The following is a 16,688-nucleotide window of genomic DNA, read 5'->3' on the forward strand; positions in this document are numbered from 1 at the left end:
AGAATGACAAAATTTCAGTGTTTTCATGGAAACAAATATATTACTAATGAGAGCGTTATTTTCCCAAATCAGAGGTATAGTCAAAACACAAAGACAAATGGCTGCTGAAATTATTAAAAGCATGATAAATGGTTTAATGAAAACAAAAGGATATAAAAATGCGGCTGGTGGAAGAAGCGGCATAGAGACTACAAACTCTTAATAATGAAGATCTTCGTTGCTCTTTGCCTCCTGTGTTTTGTCGTCATGGGTAAGTGTGTGAAATCGTTCAAAGTGTGAAATCGTGGACTGGCATCTGTAGTGTGCAGCTTGAAGTGGCGATGAAGCGCCTGTGAGGTGGCATCTGAGATGATTTTCAGGAGTGGAGGGAGTTTTTGCAGAAGGAAGGTGTTTTCACAGCAATCACATGTGTAACATTTATTGGTCTGTGCGAGTGTTTTGTTAACACGTGTTAGAATATATGTTCGTGTATAAGAAAAAAGATGTCGGCCACGTGTGCTCTCTCTTTTTCGTCAAGACTACGAGTGGTTTGATTATCGCCCTGTTTACAGACTCCTTTGCCAGACGACAGAAAAGCAGACGATGAGTGGAGCTCACTGCAGCCCCTGAGTAGAGTCGTGTAAAGCAGGTAAGCAACTTGTGAATAATGCTGAGTGCAAATAAATAAACAAACATGAGAAAGTCTGTTTAGTGTGAATGAATATGTTGTGAGGTTATTTTTATCGAGTTGCCCAATAATTGCTCTCTGGGACAAATAAAATGTCTGTCTGCATAAACGTTGTTTCAATTTATGTATATATGATATAAACAGTGTATGTTAATTCTTTTAGCAAATTTCAGCATCATTTATTTTGTTTATTTACAGCTGTACGTGCGTACATAGCGACACACACACAAACAAAGCGAATACGAATTACTTAAATTTGCAGGTAATTTCAATGTTGTAGTTTATTTTATCTTCCTCTTTTCACAGATTCCATATTTTCTTGACAAACACGTTCAGAGCAGATTCAGTACTAGACCACACAAGACTTGACCGTGTATATCAAACCTTTGTGTATACAGTGAACATGGCCAGAATCAGATGACTGTGTGTTTCGGTAATGTAATACATAGACAGGAAGTTGTCAGTCCATCTGATGTCGTTTTTAGTCTTTGCGACAAGCTCCGCAGTAAACCAGGTCAAGTTTAGGGCTGTAACATAAAATAGTGTATCCTTTGTGTAACACTACAAACAATGTAGCCAGGTAACAGAAACACAGTCAGGCAGCTCTGTGTAACAGTAGCAGCAGACGTACTGAGTAACTGTCACAATATTCTAATAATAATTAATGTGTAAGACACATCTAGTTACATCTTATTTGAAGCAGCAACTTTGCTTCATGAAGATTAGAAAAATGTAGCTAACCGCTGACTGGTTGACTGTCATAACTGGTAGCAACGAATTTTTATGGAAATCGTAGCCTTGTAACCGCGCTTATGCGCTAACCCTAACCCTAACCCTTACACCTACTCACAAAGATATATATATACACACACTCACCAATACCACTCACACTTACAAATATACACACACACTCACATGTTTCATAGAAATCAGCTAGCAACTCAAAATACACTTCTACGTGTGTGAGAGCGCGCGTGCGTATTCTTTGTCCCTGTTTTTTTTTTTTTTTTATCCACATAACATTTTCATATTTCACTGTGGATTGCCACTCACTAGTTCCCTCTGTCCCCGTGTACCTGTACGACTCCCACTGTCACTCCTTTGTTGTAAATCTCACTTTTAACTTGAAATGTTTGTAAGGCTATTCACTTTTTGCTCTTTCTCTCATCAACTTCCTGTTCATCTTACTATGTGACCCACTTACCTGTCGGCCTTCTTTGTTACATATCACATCTAACATGACCTTTATAACCTCTTTCTTCCTCCACTCACTGTCTCTCTCTCTATACGTTCTCACTGTCACGTGCTCAACTCACTTGGACGACTGCAGTTCGGCTTTGAAGGTACACCAGTTATCGTAGGTGCGACCGTCAGACCCACACACGGGATTGTTATGCTCATGGCAGGCTCTGAATGGATTGCATCCTCGTGTCGAAGTAACTAGTCAATAAGGAAACAAATAATACATAAGACAAAAATAGCAAAGATATGATAAAAGACGGAGAAAGAGAGTTTTAAAACCCACTGTCATCTACTCATATTTATGCTGTATATGTATGTTCCATCTATTGACCTAGTGTACCTAGCTACAAACACAAAGTTAACATGTAAATAGAGATATTTCCTGTTCATCTTGCTGTGTTTGCTTCAACTTCACTATATATTTCACTTGTCTGTATTTTCCTCTACTGGCAGTACACAGTTTAATACACCGTGAAATCATTTCTCTTTTATTTTCCTACTTGCAAAAGTAATTTTTGAAATTTGTTCTTCTTGTAAACCGAGAAACATTTACAATAGATCTTTGTGTCAAAAATTAGTGGCCAGGGTTTATTCCGAATACAAGCACAACCTGTGTTCATTATATGAACGACAAGATTACAAATGCAAATGTGAACTCTATGTGTGTTCTGTGACGCCGGAATCACAACAACTGTAATCATGTACAATAACCTACGCGGTGTCACATGGCGAGAGTTTAGTGAGTGGTGTTCATCAATGTTCAGACTTACCTGTGAATAAACACAGGAGGCAAAGAGGAAGGAAGATCTTCATTGTTAATGATTTCAGTCAGTTACAATGAAATGGTGTGGCTGTCTGTGTGAGGTGTCGCCTGCTACCGTCAGAGCTGTGATGCTGGATGTGACCCCGCCTGACCTGCTGATGACAGACGCAAGTCCCTCCACCATTCTAGCACGCGCGTTGAGTGACTGAGAATGACGTCAGCTTTGGTCACTGGAATGTTCGGTGCGAGAGAGTGTAACGAGTAGATGCTGGATGTTTCGAGATAACCTTTGTACATTCTATAATAATAACGGGTATTTATTATGCGCAGCATCACGACCAAGATGCGTAGACCAGTTATGATAACTGGTAGCCGATGAAGAGAGTGAAGATGTTGTGTGACATGTTCACATTTGCGAATACAGAAAACGAGACGAGCGGCGGAGTTATGGACTCTCTGATGCATAAATGTTGTTTCAATTTATGTATGTATGATATAAACAGTGTATGTTAATTCTGTTAGCAAATTTCAGCATCATTTATTTTGTTTATATATAACTGTACGTGAGTACATAGCGACACACACACACACAACACAACACAAAACACACACACACACACACACACACACACACACACACACACACACACACACACACACACACACACACACACACACAAAGCGAATACGAATTACTTAAATTTGCAGGTAATTTCAATGTTGTAGTTTATTTTATCTTCCTCTTTTCACAGATTCCATATTTTCTTGACAAACACGTTCAGAGCAGCTTCAGCACTAGACCACACAAGACTTGACCGTGTATATCAAACCATTGTGTATACAGTGAACATGGCCAGAATCAGATGACTGTGTGTTCCGGTAATGTAATACATAGACAGCAAGTTGTCAGTCCATCTGATGTCGTTTTTAGTCTTTGCGACAAGCTCCGCAGTGAACCAGGTCAAGTTTAGAGCTGTAACATAAAATAGTGTATCCTTTGTGTAACACTACAAACATTGTAGTCAGGTAACAGAAACACAGTCAGGCCAGCTCTGTGAGAGCGCGAGTGCGTATTGTTTGCACTTGTTTCTTTTTTTATTTCTAGTTCCCTCTGTCCACGTGACACACTTACCGGCACTATACTACATATTAACCTCACATTACAAGGGTATCACCTTCTTTGTCCTTTCACTCACATGCTCCATCTCCACTTTACCTGTACGGCTCCCTCTGTCACTCTTTTGTTGTAAATCTTACTTTTAACTTGAATTGTTTATAAGGCTATTCACTTTTACCCTTTCACTCATCAACTTCCTCTTTATGTTACTATGTGACCGCTTACCTGTCGGCCTTCTTTGTTACATATCACATCTATCTTGACCTTTATAACCTCTTTCTGCCTCCACTCACTCACTCTCCCTCTATACGTTCTCACTGTCACGTGTTCAACTCACTTGCACAACTGCAGTTCGGCTTTGAATAGACACCAGTTACCGTAGGTGCGACCGTCAGACCCACACACGGGTTTGTAATGCCGAGGGCAGGCTCTTAATGGTTCGCATTCTCGTGTCGAAGTAACTAGTCAATAAGGAAACAAATAATACATAAGTACAAAAAAGCAAAGAGATGGTAACAGAAAGAGAAAGAGAGTTTTAAAACTGTCATCTACTCATATTTATGCTGTGTATGTATTACAAACTTTCCATCTATTTACCTAGTGTACCTCGCTACAAACACAAAGTTAAGATGTAAACAGAGATATTTTCTGTTCAACTTGCTATGTTTGCTTTCAACTTCACTATATATTTCAGTTGTCTGTATTTTCCTCTACTGGCAGTGCACAGTTTTATACAACTTATAATCATTTCTTTTTTATTTTCCCACTGGCAAAAATAAGTGCTGAAATTTTTTCTTCTTGTAAATTGAGAAACATTTACAATAGATCTTTGTGTCAAAAATTAGTGGCCAGGGTTTACTCCGAATATAAGCACAACCATGTGTTCATTATATGAACGACAAATCCAAATGTGAACTCTATGTGTGTTCTGTGACGCGGGAATCATGTACAATAACATACGTCGTCTCACATGGCGAGAGTTTATAAATTATAGTGAGTGGTGTTCATCAATGTTCAGACTTACCTGTGAATAAACACAGGAGGCAAAGAGGAACGAAGATCTTCATTGTTAATGGTTGCAGTCAGTTACAAATGAAATGGTGTGGCTGTCTGTGTGAGGTGTCGCCTGCTACCGTCAGAGCTGTGATGCTGGATGTGACCCCGCCTGACCTGCTGATGACAGACGCACGTCTGTGACTAGTCCCTCCACCATTCTAGCACGCGCGTCAGTGAGTGAGAATGACGTCAGCTTTGGTCCCTGGAATGTTCGGTGCGAGAGAGTGTAACGAGTAGATGCTGGATGTTTCGAGATAACTTTTATACATTCTATAATAATAAAGGGGATTTATTATGTGCAGCATCACGACAAAGATGCGTAGACCAGTTATGATAACTGGTAGCCGATGAAGAGAGTGAACAAGTGGTGTGACATGTTCACATTTGCGAGTCCAGAAAGCGAGCCGAGCAGCTGAGTTATGGACTCTCTGAAGCTTGTGGACGAGGTGCTGTGGACAGCCAGCAAGAAGAGAGTTGCAGAAGTCTAGTTTAGACAGAAGAAATGAAAAGAAAATGGAATTACTTAGCACCAGAAAAATGTCAAAAATAATACATAAAATATAGTTTTGTCCTCGTGGCGTACACTGGCTGTGAATGAAGAATTGACTGCAGCATCCTCGTAATAAAAACAAAGTCTTAAATAAACTTGGTGTGGTGTCGAAGGCCTGGGTCAGGAGTGAGAATTAATATTTCATGTATCTGCACTTCTCTGATAACAAGGTCGACGATGATTTGTCTCACTCGATTTATTACTGTTGGCCGCTTTTTTTCTCTTTGTAGCCATGAATCAAGATCAGGATGTCAGATATATGTTGCTGTCTGATGCCGTGCGTGTTAATACAAAAAGATCGAAACGGACTGTCAGGTTTATCAATTCTGTATACATTTGAACCAAATATTTTATCATAAAAGATCGATGTTGTAAAGAGAAAAATTAGAAACGTAATCAAGATTTTACACATTGGTGGAAATAAAAACATAAGTGTAGTTGATACAGAAGTTTTACGAACCTGCAGAGAACTTAATCAACTCAACTTCGGTCTAATTAAGAGATCGTGCGAAGATAAGGCTATAATTATGGAGAATTAATAAGATTCCCTCTTATAATCGTGAGACCGCATCTACTATATGCAAATGTTATTGGGAGTGTAGATTTGTTTCCTTGTTTGTTCGTTTGTTTGGTTTTTTTTATTTGTTTGTTTGTTTTGTTTAGTATCAAAGACTGAAGCAAGTTACCGCGACATGCAGTGGACATAAACCCATCAGTCACACGAAACGCACTTTGACCCCCAAGTCACAAGTACACGGGACATACGGCCTGTACGGTGATACTGTAGGATCTATATAAACGACTTGAAAACAAGAAGAAAATAGATATACACACATCCCTCCCATTGTCGCCTCCTTTATCCCTTCGGACACACGTGTACATTATTTCATCCTTACAATGAATCTTCGACTTTTGATATTGTATATTATTAACTATCGGTATTGTGTATTATCATCTATCGATATTGTATTACTATCTATAGATGTATTTATTAACTGCCCGATACTTGTTAATTTTGGTATTTAATGTGTCATAAACGACTGCTTAGGTTGTCGACGACACTTTCAAAAGAAGATAAAAAGTCAAAATTTACTGTACAGTAAATGTCAAACCCGAAATTGTTTTCCACAAAAGTAGTTGTCACATAAACACCATATCTTTAAATCTTTTTTATTTTTTGAAAGATGAGGTTAAACCGTTGATTTAGTATAGATACTTGCTTGTTCATTTGTAACAAACAATTTGAAAAATGATGTTAGTTTAACATGTTATCGTGTGAAATAAGGGGACCTGCTACCAAGTTTGGACGTATACTAATCTGTGGCAGATTCTGATTCTTTCCTGTAATGTCTTTTTTCATACTTTCATATGATAAAGCTTTGTGTACTACTATAATGTGTAATTAATTCACTAATGAATCTAGTTTACTTACAGTTTTGTGTAAAATCTCCTGTGTACTTTACGATATCTTGTGAATACAAAGACGGGTTCGTATCAGTCGGCAAAGCATTGTTGATGCTTTAAAATGCGTTAAAATATGTTGATATGTATTGATAGAAATAAAAGATATTAAGAACAACTTGTAGGTTTGCATGTTTTTCTTGGATTTCTGCACGGATTATGTATTTATGATATAAGAAGCGTATGTTATCTAACAACTTCAGTATTTATGTTGTTTATATGTAGTAATTATACGTGTATTTATTCACACACACACACACACGCAAGCATTACTTAAATTGGCATCTGGTTTCAATATTTAAATTTATTTGATCTTGCTCGTTTCGATTACATTTAATTTTTGTTGATAAACATGTTCAGTGCAGCTTAAGGACTACACCACACAAGACCGCGTTCATCAAATCACTTTGTTCACAGTGAACATGGCCATAATTAGATGAACGTGTCCTCAGGTGATAACTGGAAGCTGTCAGGTCCATCTGATGTCCTTAGCCCTGTCGACACTCTCCACAGGAAGACAGCCTTAGGTTAGGTCTGTAACACACAAATATTGTATCCATATGTCTGCTTTGTTCTTCCTTATATACATGTACATAAATTTATAAAGCTCTGTGGATTGCCACTCACTAGTTCCCTCTGTCCCCGTGACACACCGGCATTAGTACTGTATATTAATCTCACATTACAAGGGTATCACCTTCTTTGTCCTTTCACTCACATGCTCTATCTCTTTCACTGTACCTCACCCACTGTCATTCCCTTATCTAACTTCTAACAAGAATTGTTTGTAAGACTATTAATTTTTGCCCTTTCACCTATCAACTCTCTGTTTGTGTTACTATGTCACCCACTTAAATGTCAAGCTTCTTTTGTTACATCTAAAATCTCACACCTAACATGACTTTTATAACATTCCTTGTTCTTCCACTCACTGACTCCTCTCTCTACACACGTTTTCACTGTCACGTGTTCAACTCACTGGCACTCATCGATTTCGGCTTTGAAATGACACCAGTTCCCGTAGGTGACACCGTCAGACCCACACAAGGGAACCACTCGAGCGTGCAGGGTTTAGTAGGCACGCACTCACCTTGTGTCGAATCCACTAGTTAAAGAAGAAAAAAACCCAAATAAAAGGTTAAAGAGAGAGTTTTAATCAAAGAATTACTTTGCAATTATGTTGTGCAGATACATTAACTTTATACACCGTTCCATAATTCCTTTATTGTTTTCATACTCTCAAAAATAAAAGTTGAAATTTATTCTTCTTGTAAACTGAGAGCATTGAGAATAGATCTTTGTGTCAAAAAGTATTGGCCAGAGTTTGTTCCGAATATAAAAACACAACCGGGGTGCATTATGTGCACGACAAATTTATAAATGTAAATGTGAACTATATGTATATTCTGTGCCGTGGATCACAACAACTTGTAATCATGTACAAGAACACACGCGGTCTCACGGCAAAAGTTTTGTAAGTGGTGTTAAATGTTCAGACTTACCCATGACGATGCACAGGAGGCAAAGTGCGACGAAGATCTTCATTGTTAAGAGTTAATTGTAGTCTCTTTGCCACCTTGTCCACCAGCCGTACTTTTATAGGACTTTGTCCTCGCTTTGTCATTTATTATCTCCTTAATTAGTCTAGATGAGATTAATGTTTTTGTTCTGTTATGTCCCGTGTTCCTCACATGAAGTAAGAGGTTAAGTAAATAATAAATCTTTTATTAAGGATTTGTGATTCTGTGAAGTCAGCAGCTTTGTCAATCTGCTACAACACTACAATCTACAACACGGACAGTAGGAGCTGACACAGATTATGAAATAAAAATGATAAATGCATATTGCTGGGGTCTGTCTAATTAACAGATCGTGCGAAGATATTATAATAATTCAGAATCTATGATCTTTTGTTTTAGAATTGCGAGACCGCATCTGCAATATGTAAATGTTATTGGGAATGTCTAGTTTGTTTTTGTTTTGTTTTGTTGTTGTTGTTGTTGTTGTTGTTGTTGTTGTTGTTGAAGGATAAAAGTAGAAATATTTTCTGTAGAGGAGCAGAATCTCTTTCAGCCAGCTAAGTTTATTAAAAGTTGTAAACACTCTTCTAAACAGACTAAGAAATAATGAAATGAAATAAATTCGTGCATATTCTTTCCAATCAGAAAATTGATACATTTTTTTTCAACGACGATACAATAAATGCAACGTTCAATCGTCGTTAGGTCTGACAGGAAGTGAACTTTGCCCAGTAGACTTGATGTATTGTTGACTTACAATATTTTTGTCAGCATACTGGGGTATGGTGTTGCAAACAATGTCAGTTGAGGTTTGGGGTGTGCCTGTGTGATCTTGCACATATGTGAGAGTCTATTGTGTAGTAAACGATGCTTGGACATGACACACGATTTGCTTTTCCAACTCTTCTGAAAGTCCTCGTGTCTCCTAACAGTCAGCATTGTAATTGTGGAGTGAACTTCCTGTGATTCTAAAGTCTGTTGCATGTCTTTTGTGTTTGTATCGTTGCTGCTTCAAGTAGGATTTGACCAGGTGTGTGTGTGTGTGACAGGTCGTATTGTCTCATGTACCAATGGAGTCTCGTGTCTGACGTCTTCTGTGCGTCATTTGTTCCACGTCACTTGAAAAAGAAAAAGACGTCACATATAAGAGAAAGCAGTTGTTCTAAAAATAGCCTAGTGATTGAAACAACGGTCTTCTCCGCCATCTTGTTTATGAGTCTCTCAGTGACATTCCTCTGAACTTGTGCCTCTTCGATTTAACTACAAATCTCGTCATCGTCATCGTCATCGTCATCGTCATCGTCATCAGCGGGGCTCGTTGAGCGTTGTGTTGTGTGTAATACGTCGTGCGTATGCAAGGTAAGTGTATGTTCATCCTATTATAGAAAGTGTTTTAGAAAAAAATAGATAAAGCCCTGGAACGAGCAAAATAAAATTAACTACAACATGGACATTACATTCTCATTTAAGTAATTGTGTGTGTGTGTGTGCGAGAATGCGTCTGTACAATCATGCCTTTCGGAATGTGCACACGTAAGTGCGACTACATGTAAACAAAACTATGAAGTTGCTAACGGAATATACACTGCTTAAATCATACAACATTCACGCAGAAATACATGTGCAAACGCCATAAGTCGTTAATAACACATTAAAATTAATAAAATATCGATAGTTAGTAATACACGATATCGATAGTCCAAAATGTATGGATGAAAGAATGTACACGTGTGTACGAAGGGATAACGGCGGCGACAATGGGAGGGATGTGTGTATATCTATTTTCTTGCTTTCAAGTCGTTTATATAGATCCTACAGTATCACCGTACAAGCCGTTTATGTCCTGTGTACTTGTGACTTGGGGTCAAAGTGCATGTCGTGTGACTGATGGGTTCCTGTCCACTGCATGTCGCGGTGTGACTTGAACGGGAATATAGACGCCTCTGATCATCGTGATGTAAGAGAGGGACGCCACCAGGTGTACGAGCTTGAAATATTTGGACTGTGGGTGTGTCAGGTGTGATAAACAAGCTAGACTGGCAACATGTGGCAAGGGCCACTCTCTTCTTTCGAGTTGTCACCATGGCGAGGACGTACATATGTCAGAGGTCAGAGCGGTAACAGTGAAGTAAAGTATCTGCTTTGACTAATAAATAAAAGTGAGGGTTTACATGTGGTATATAAATGTCAGTGCGTTCGCACGTGTGTGTGAGTGCGTGCGTAAGTATACATGTATATAGGTAGATGAACTAATGAATGTTTCATTATTGTCTTTGGCAACGTGTTAGGTTGTTATTTGTACCCGAGCGTGCAGCACTGAGTCGTCAAGAGCAGTATGTTAACACTCTAAAGAACCAGTGTAAGTAAATGACACCTGTCAACGAGATTTGTTTCACAAAAGACAGTTAAGTTCAGACAGATATGTAAATACTCTCTACTCTTAGCTAACCCACCTGACGACATTTTTGTCTCTTTTCTGATCCAGATTTAAAATAACTTAAGACCTCAACATGTCAAACTGGCTCCAAACACAGTTGGTGTAGTTTAAAAAAATCCGATTTAAATGTTTTACCTTTACCAATAACAGATTTTATGTGCTCACATGTAGACGTTCTGTCTTGAGTGTGAGATGGAGGCTGAGGTTGTGAGGTAAGTGGAAAAATATAACAAAGTGGGGAAGTGACATTTTTAACAGTTACTCATGTTCGGTGACAATTTAGTATTCAATAATTTCCAGCAGTCGACAAGTAGTAAAGTGTTTTTGCACGAGAACTTAAGGCCCAAGTAGGGGAGATAATTAACTGCTGCTCTATGACTAGTAAACTAAAGTTATCTCCCTTAGTTCGGCCTCTAAGAAGGGAAAAAGAACAGAAAGCCCGATGTTAGATTAGCGATCGTCACATTCCGACGTACTACTAATGTGTCTGTGAAGGGCAGACTTTCAAATTCTGATCTTTCCCTGCTTCATTTCCTTTTACCTCTCAGTTCCTTGTCTTTTTTCATACTTTCATATGATAAAGCTTTGTGTTCTATATCATATTTACAATGACAGACACTCTATAAATGCTCTTGTAACCAATTCATTAATGAATCTGGTTTACCTACAGTTTTCTGTAAAATCTCCTGTGTAGTTTACGATATCTTGTGAATACAAAGACGGGTTCGTATCAGTCGGCAAAGTATTGTTAATGCTTTAATCGTTAAAATATGTTGATATGTATTGATAGAAATAAAAGATGTTAAGAACAACTTGTAGGTAGGTATGTTTTTCTTGTATTTCTGCATGGATTATGTATTTATGATATAAGAATGCGTATGTTATCTAACAACTTCATTATTTATGTTGTTTATATGTAGTTATACGTGTATTTATTCACACACACACACAAGCATTACTTAAATTGGCATCTGGTTTCAATATTTAAATTTATTTGATCTTGCTCGTTTCGTTTACATTTCATTTTTGTTGACAAACATGTTCAGTGCAGCTTCAGGACTACACCACACAAGACCGCGTTCATCAAATAACTTTGTTCACAGTGAACATGGCCATAATTAGATGAACGTGTTCTCAGGTGATGACAGGAAGCTGTCAGGTTCATCTGATGTCCTTAGACCTGTCGACACTCTCCACAGGAAGCAGCCTTAGGTTAGGTCTGTAACACACAAATAATGTATCCATATGTCTGCTTTGTTCTTCCTTATATACATGTACATGAATTTATAACGCTCTGTGGATTGCCACTCACTAGTTCCCTCTGTCCCCGTCACACACCGGCATTAGTACTACATATTAATCTCACATTACAAGGGTATCACTTTCTTTGTTTTTCACTCACATGCTCCATCTCCGCCTTACCTGTATGGCCACTGTCACTCTTTTGTTGTAAATCTAACTTCTAACAAGAATTGTTTGTAAGGCTATTAATTTTTGCCCTTTCACCTATCAACTCTCTGTTTGTGTTACTAACCGACCCACTTACATGTCAGCCTTCTTTTGTTACATCTAAAATCTCACACCTATCATGACTTTTATAACACTCCTTGTTCTTCCATTGACTCCTCCCTCCTTTCACTATCACGTGTTCAACTCACTGGCACTCGTCGATCTGGGCTTTGAAGGTGCACCAGTTCCCGTAGGTGCGACCGTCAGACCCACACAGAGGGAAGTAGTCGAACGTGCAGGGTTTAGTAGGCACGCACTCACCTTGTGTCGAATCCACTAGTCAAAGAAGAAAAAAAAAAAAACAAATAAAAGGTTAAAGAGAGAATTTTAATCAACTGCAATCTACTTATAATTATGTCGTGCAGTACACATTAAGTTTATACACCGTTCCATCATTCCTTATTGTTTTCATACTCTCAAAAATACAAGTTGAAATTTATTCTTCTTGTAAAACTGAGAGCATTAGAATAGATCTTTGTGTCAAAAAGTATTGGACAGAGTTTATTCCGAATATAAAAACACAACCATGGTGCATTATGAGTGCACGACAAATTTATAAATGTCAATGTGAGCTATATGTGTATTCTTTGCCGTGGGCATCACAACTTCTAATAATGTACAATAACATATGCGGTCTCACATGGCAAATGTTTAGTAAGTGGTGTTCAATGTTCAGACTTACCCATGACGATGCACAGGAGGCAAAGAGCAACGAAGATCTTCATTGTAAAGAGTTTGCAGTCTGTATACCACCTCGTCCACCAGCCGCACTTTTATAGGACTTTGTCCTCGCTTTGTCATTTATTATCTCCTTAATTAGGCTAGATCAGATTTATGTTTTTGTTCTGTTATTCCAGTGTTCTTGACATCAAGTAAGAGGTTAAATAAATAATAAATCTTTTATTAATGATAAGTGATTTTGTGAAGTCTGCAGCTTTGTCAATCTGCTACATCTAGTACACATACGGACAGTACGAGCTGACACAGATTATGAAATAAAAATGATAAATGCATATTCCTGTGGTCTGTTTAATTAACAGATCGTACGAAGATACTATAATAATTCAGAATCTATGATCCTTCGTTTAGAATTGCGAGATCGCATCTGCAATATGTAAATGTTATTGGGAGTGTCTAGTTTGTTTTTGTTTCTTTTTGTTGTTGTTGTTTGTTGTTGTTGTTGTTGTTGTTGTTGTTGTGTTGTTGAAGGATAAAAGTATAACTTTTAAATGATCATAAATTCATAGATTCTGAATTATTATAGTATCTTCGTACGATCTCTTAATTAGACATACCCCAGGAATATGCATTTATCATTTTTATTTCATAATCTGTGTCAGCTCGTACAGTCCGTGTTGTGTACTAGATGTAGCAGATTGACAAAGCTGCAGACTTCACAGAATCACATATCATTAATAAAAGATTTATTATTTATTTAACCTCTTATTTCATGTGAGGAACACGGAACATAACAGAACAAAAGCATTAATCTTATCTAGACTAATTAAGGAGATAATAAATGACAAAGCGAGGACAAAGTCCTATAAAAGTGCGGCTGGTGGACGAGGTGGCAAAGAGACTGCAAACTCTTTACAATGAAGATCTTCGTCGCTCTTTGCCTCCTGTGCACCGTCATGGGTAAGTCTGAACATTGGAACACCACTTACTAAATTTTGCCATGTGAGACAGCATATGTTATTGCACATGATTACAAGTTGTTGTCCTATCCACGGCACAGAATACACATAGAGTTCACATTTACATTTATAAATTTGTCGTGCACATAATGCACCCCGGTTGTGTTTTTATATTCGGAACAAACAATAATTTTTGACACAAAGATCTTTGTCAATGCTCTCAGTTTACAAGAAGAATAAATTTCAACTCGTATTTTTGAGAGTATGAAAACAATAAAGGAATTAAGTCACGGTGTATAAAGTTAATGTGTACTGCACAACATAATTATAAGTAGATTGCAGTTGATTAGAACTCTCTCTTTAACCTTCTCTTTTGGGTTTTTTTCTTTGACTAGTGGATTCGACACAAGGTGAGTGCGTGCCTCGTCAACCCTTGCACGCGGGAGTACTTCCCTTTGTGTGGGGATGACGGTCGCACCTACAACAACTGGTGTCTCTTCAAAGCCGAAATCGATGAGTGCCAGTGAGTTGAACACGTGATAGTGAAAACGTGTATAGAGAGAGAGTCAGTGAGTGGAAGAACAATGAATGTTATAAAAGTCATGTTAGGTGTGAGATTTTAGATGTAACAAAAGAAGGCTGACATGTAAGTGAGTCACATAGTAACACAAACAGAGAGTTGATAGGTGAAAGGGCAAATATTAATAGTCTTACAAACAGTTCTTGCTAGATGTTAGATTTGAAGATAAAGGAATGACAGTGGGTAAGGTAGAGGGAAAGAGATGGAGCATGTGAGTGAAAGGACAAAGAAGGTTATACCCTTGTAATGTGAGCTTAAAATACAGTACTTATCTTGTGAGCTTAAAATACAGTGCCGGTGTGTGACAAGGGACAGAGGGAACTAGTGAGTGGCAATCCACAGAGCGTTAAAATTTCATGTACATGTATATAAGGAAGAACAAAGCAGACATATGGATACAATATTTGTGTGTTACAGACCTAACCTAAGGCTGTCTTCCTGTGGAGCGTGTCAAACGGTCTAAGGACATCAGATGGACCTGACAGCTTCCTGTCAATGAATTTCATCACCGGAGAGAGTGATGATCTAGTCCTGAAGCTGCACTGAACATATTTGTCAACAAAAATTAAATGTAATCGAAACGAGCAGGATAAAATAAATTTAAATATTGAAACCAGATGCCAATTTAAGTAATGCTTGTGTGTGTGTGTGTGTGAATAAATACACGTATGACTACATGTAAACAAAATAAATACTGAACTTGTTAGATAACATAAACTTCTTATATCATACATACATTATCCATGCAGAAATACAAGAACAAACATACATACCTACAAGTTGTTCTTAACATCGTTTATTTCTATTAATACTTCTTCTTGTCTTGTCTTCTTGTCCTCTTCGTGCATCTGGTTGCACATAAGGCCTCGACCAGAGTCCGCCACCGATGTCGATCGGCTGAAACCCGTTCTAGGTGACCCCATGTCCAGCCCTTTCCTTTCATCTCCCTTTCCATTGTTCTTCTCCAAGTTTCCTTTGGGCGGCCTCGTTTTCTTCGGCCGTCTGGAGTCCATCGCAGGGCGACTCTGGAAAGGTCTGCTGTCTGCTGGCGGAGCACATGTCCAATCCATCGCCAACGCCTTCGTTGAACCTGCGTGGTGATGGACTCGGTTTCAGTTCTTCGTTGGGGATATTATTTGGCCAAAAGATGCTAAGTATGCGCCTGAGGCATCTGTTTTGGAAGACGTCAAGTCTTTTACAGATGGATTTGGTCATCTTCCATGATTCGGATCCGTAAAGGAGGGTGCTGATCACAGTTGACTGGAAGATTCTCAGCTTGATCTTGTCTGACTTCCATGTTCTTCTGAGTGAGGCGAAGGCGTGGCTGGCTTTTGCCAGTCGGGCTCGAATCTCCACCTCCGCATCCCCGGTGTTTGACATTTTGGACCCAAGATATGTGAAACTGTCAACGTCCTCAATCTCTTCTCCATTTAGTTTGATGCTGTCTTGGACTCTGGCGTTCACTCTCATACTTTTCGTTTTCCTTTGTGCTGACCTTCAAGCCAAGGTTTCCAGCTGTTCCTGAGAAGGCATTTGTTTTTTCTTGCATGCCTTGATGTCGATGCGACAACAGGGCAATGTCATCGGCAAAGTCCAAGTCTTCCAGCGCTGTTGTTGCTGTCATAGTCATGGTCCATCTGATCCCTCTCTTCTCACTGTCGGTGGAAGTCTTGATGATCCAGTCCATGGCCAGGATGAAGAGAAACGGTGACAGAATGCAGCCCTGCTTCACCCCAGTACTGACGTTGAAGGGGTCTGTGAGCTCCGTGTCACAGACAACCTGGGATTGGAAATCGCTGTACAACATTGCAATGACCTGAAACATGTTTTGCAGGGACACCATCAGTGCTGCACGCTGGGATACAAATAACAACCTAACACGTTGCCAAAGACAATAATGAAACACTCATTAGCTCATCTACCTATATACATGTATGCGTACGCACGCACTCACACACACGCGCGAACGCACTGACATATACCACATGTAAACCCTAATTTTTATTTATTAGAGTCAAAGCAGATACTTTACTTCATTGCTACTGCTCTGACCTCTGACATATGACATATATCAAAAAACTTCTGACAAAATAACGTTTACTTTATCAACTGCATCAGAACTGTGCATCTATTCAGTGCTGTCATTGCT

General features: G+C 38.6%; 1 protein-coding gene and 2 long non-coding RNA genes across 3 annotated transcripts; 1 reads left to right on the forward strand and 2 right to left on the reverse strand.

Annotated features, from left to right (window-relative positions):
* Positions 1-922: 922 nt before the first annotated feature.
* LOC112562669 lies at positions 923-2,828 on the reverse strand. Its single transcript, XR_003098897.1, has 3 exons — positions 2,680-2,828; positions 1,984-2,107; positions 923-1,194 (listed from the first exon to the last, which is right to left on the reverse strand). It is a non-coding gene; the product is annotated as an uncharacterized LOC112562669 (long non-coding RNA).
* Positions 2,829-3,504: 676 nt separating this feature from the next.
* Positions 3,505-13,112, reverse strand: LOC112562502 (turripeptide Pal9.2-like). The gene is made up of 5 exons (XM_025235781.1): positions 13,005-13,112; positions 12,472-12,598; positions 7,350-7,390; positions 4,127-4,250; positions 3,505-3,645 (listed from the first exon to the last, which is right to left on the reverse strand). The coding sequence occupies exons 1-5, from the start codon at positions 13,045-13,047 to the stop codon at positions 3,600-3,602; spliced, it is 381 nt and encodes a 126-aa protein (XP_025091566.1). The 5' UTR covers positions 13,048-13,112; the 3' UTR covers positions 3,505-3,599.
* Positions 13,113-13,873: 761 nt separating this feature from the next.
* LOC112562668 lies at positions 13,874-15,157 on the forward strand. The gene is made up of 3 exons (XR_003098896.1): positions 13,874-13,960; positions 14,355-14,482; positions 14,957-15,157. It is a non-coding gene; the product is annotated as an uncharacterized LOC112562668 (long non-coding RNA).
* The last annotated feature ends 1,531 nt before the right edge of the window (positions 15,158-16,688 follow it).

Source organism: Pomacea canaliculata, linkage group LG4, assembly GCF_003073045.1.
Source record: "Pomacea canaliculata isolate SZHN2017 linkage group LG4, ASM307304v1, whole genome shotgun sequence".
In the NCBI taxonomy this organism is placed as follows: domain Eukaryota; kingdom Metazoa; phylum Mollusca; class Gastropoda; order Architaenioglossa; family Ampullariidae; genus Pomacea; species Pomacea canaliculata.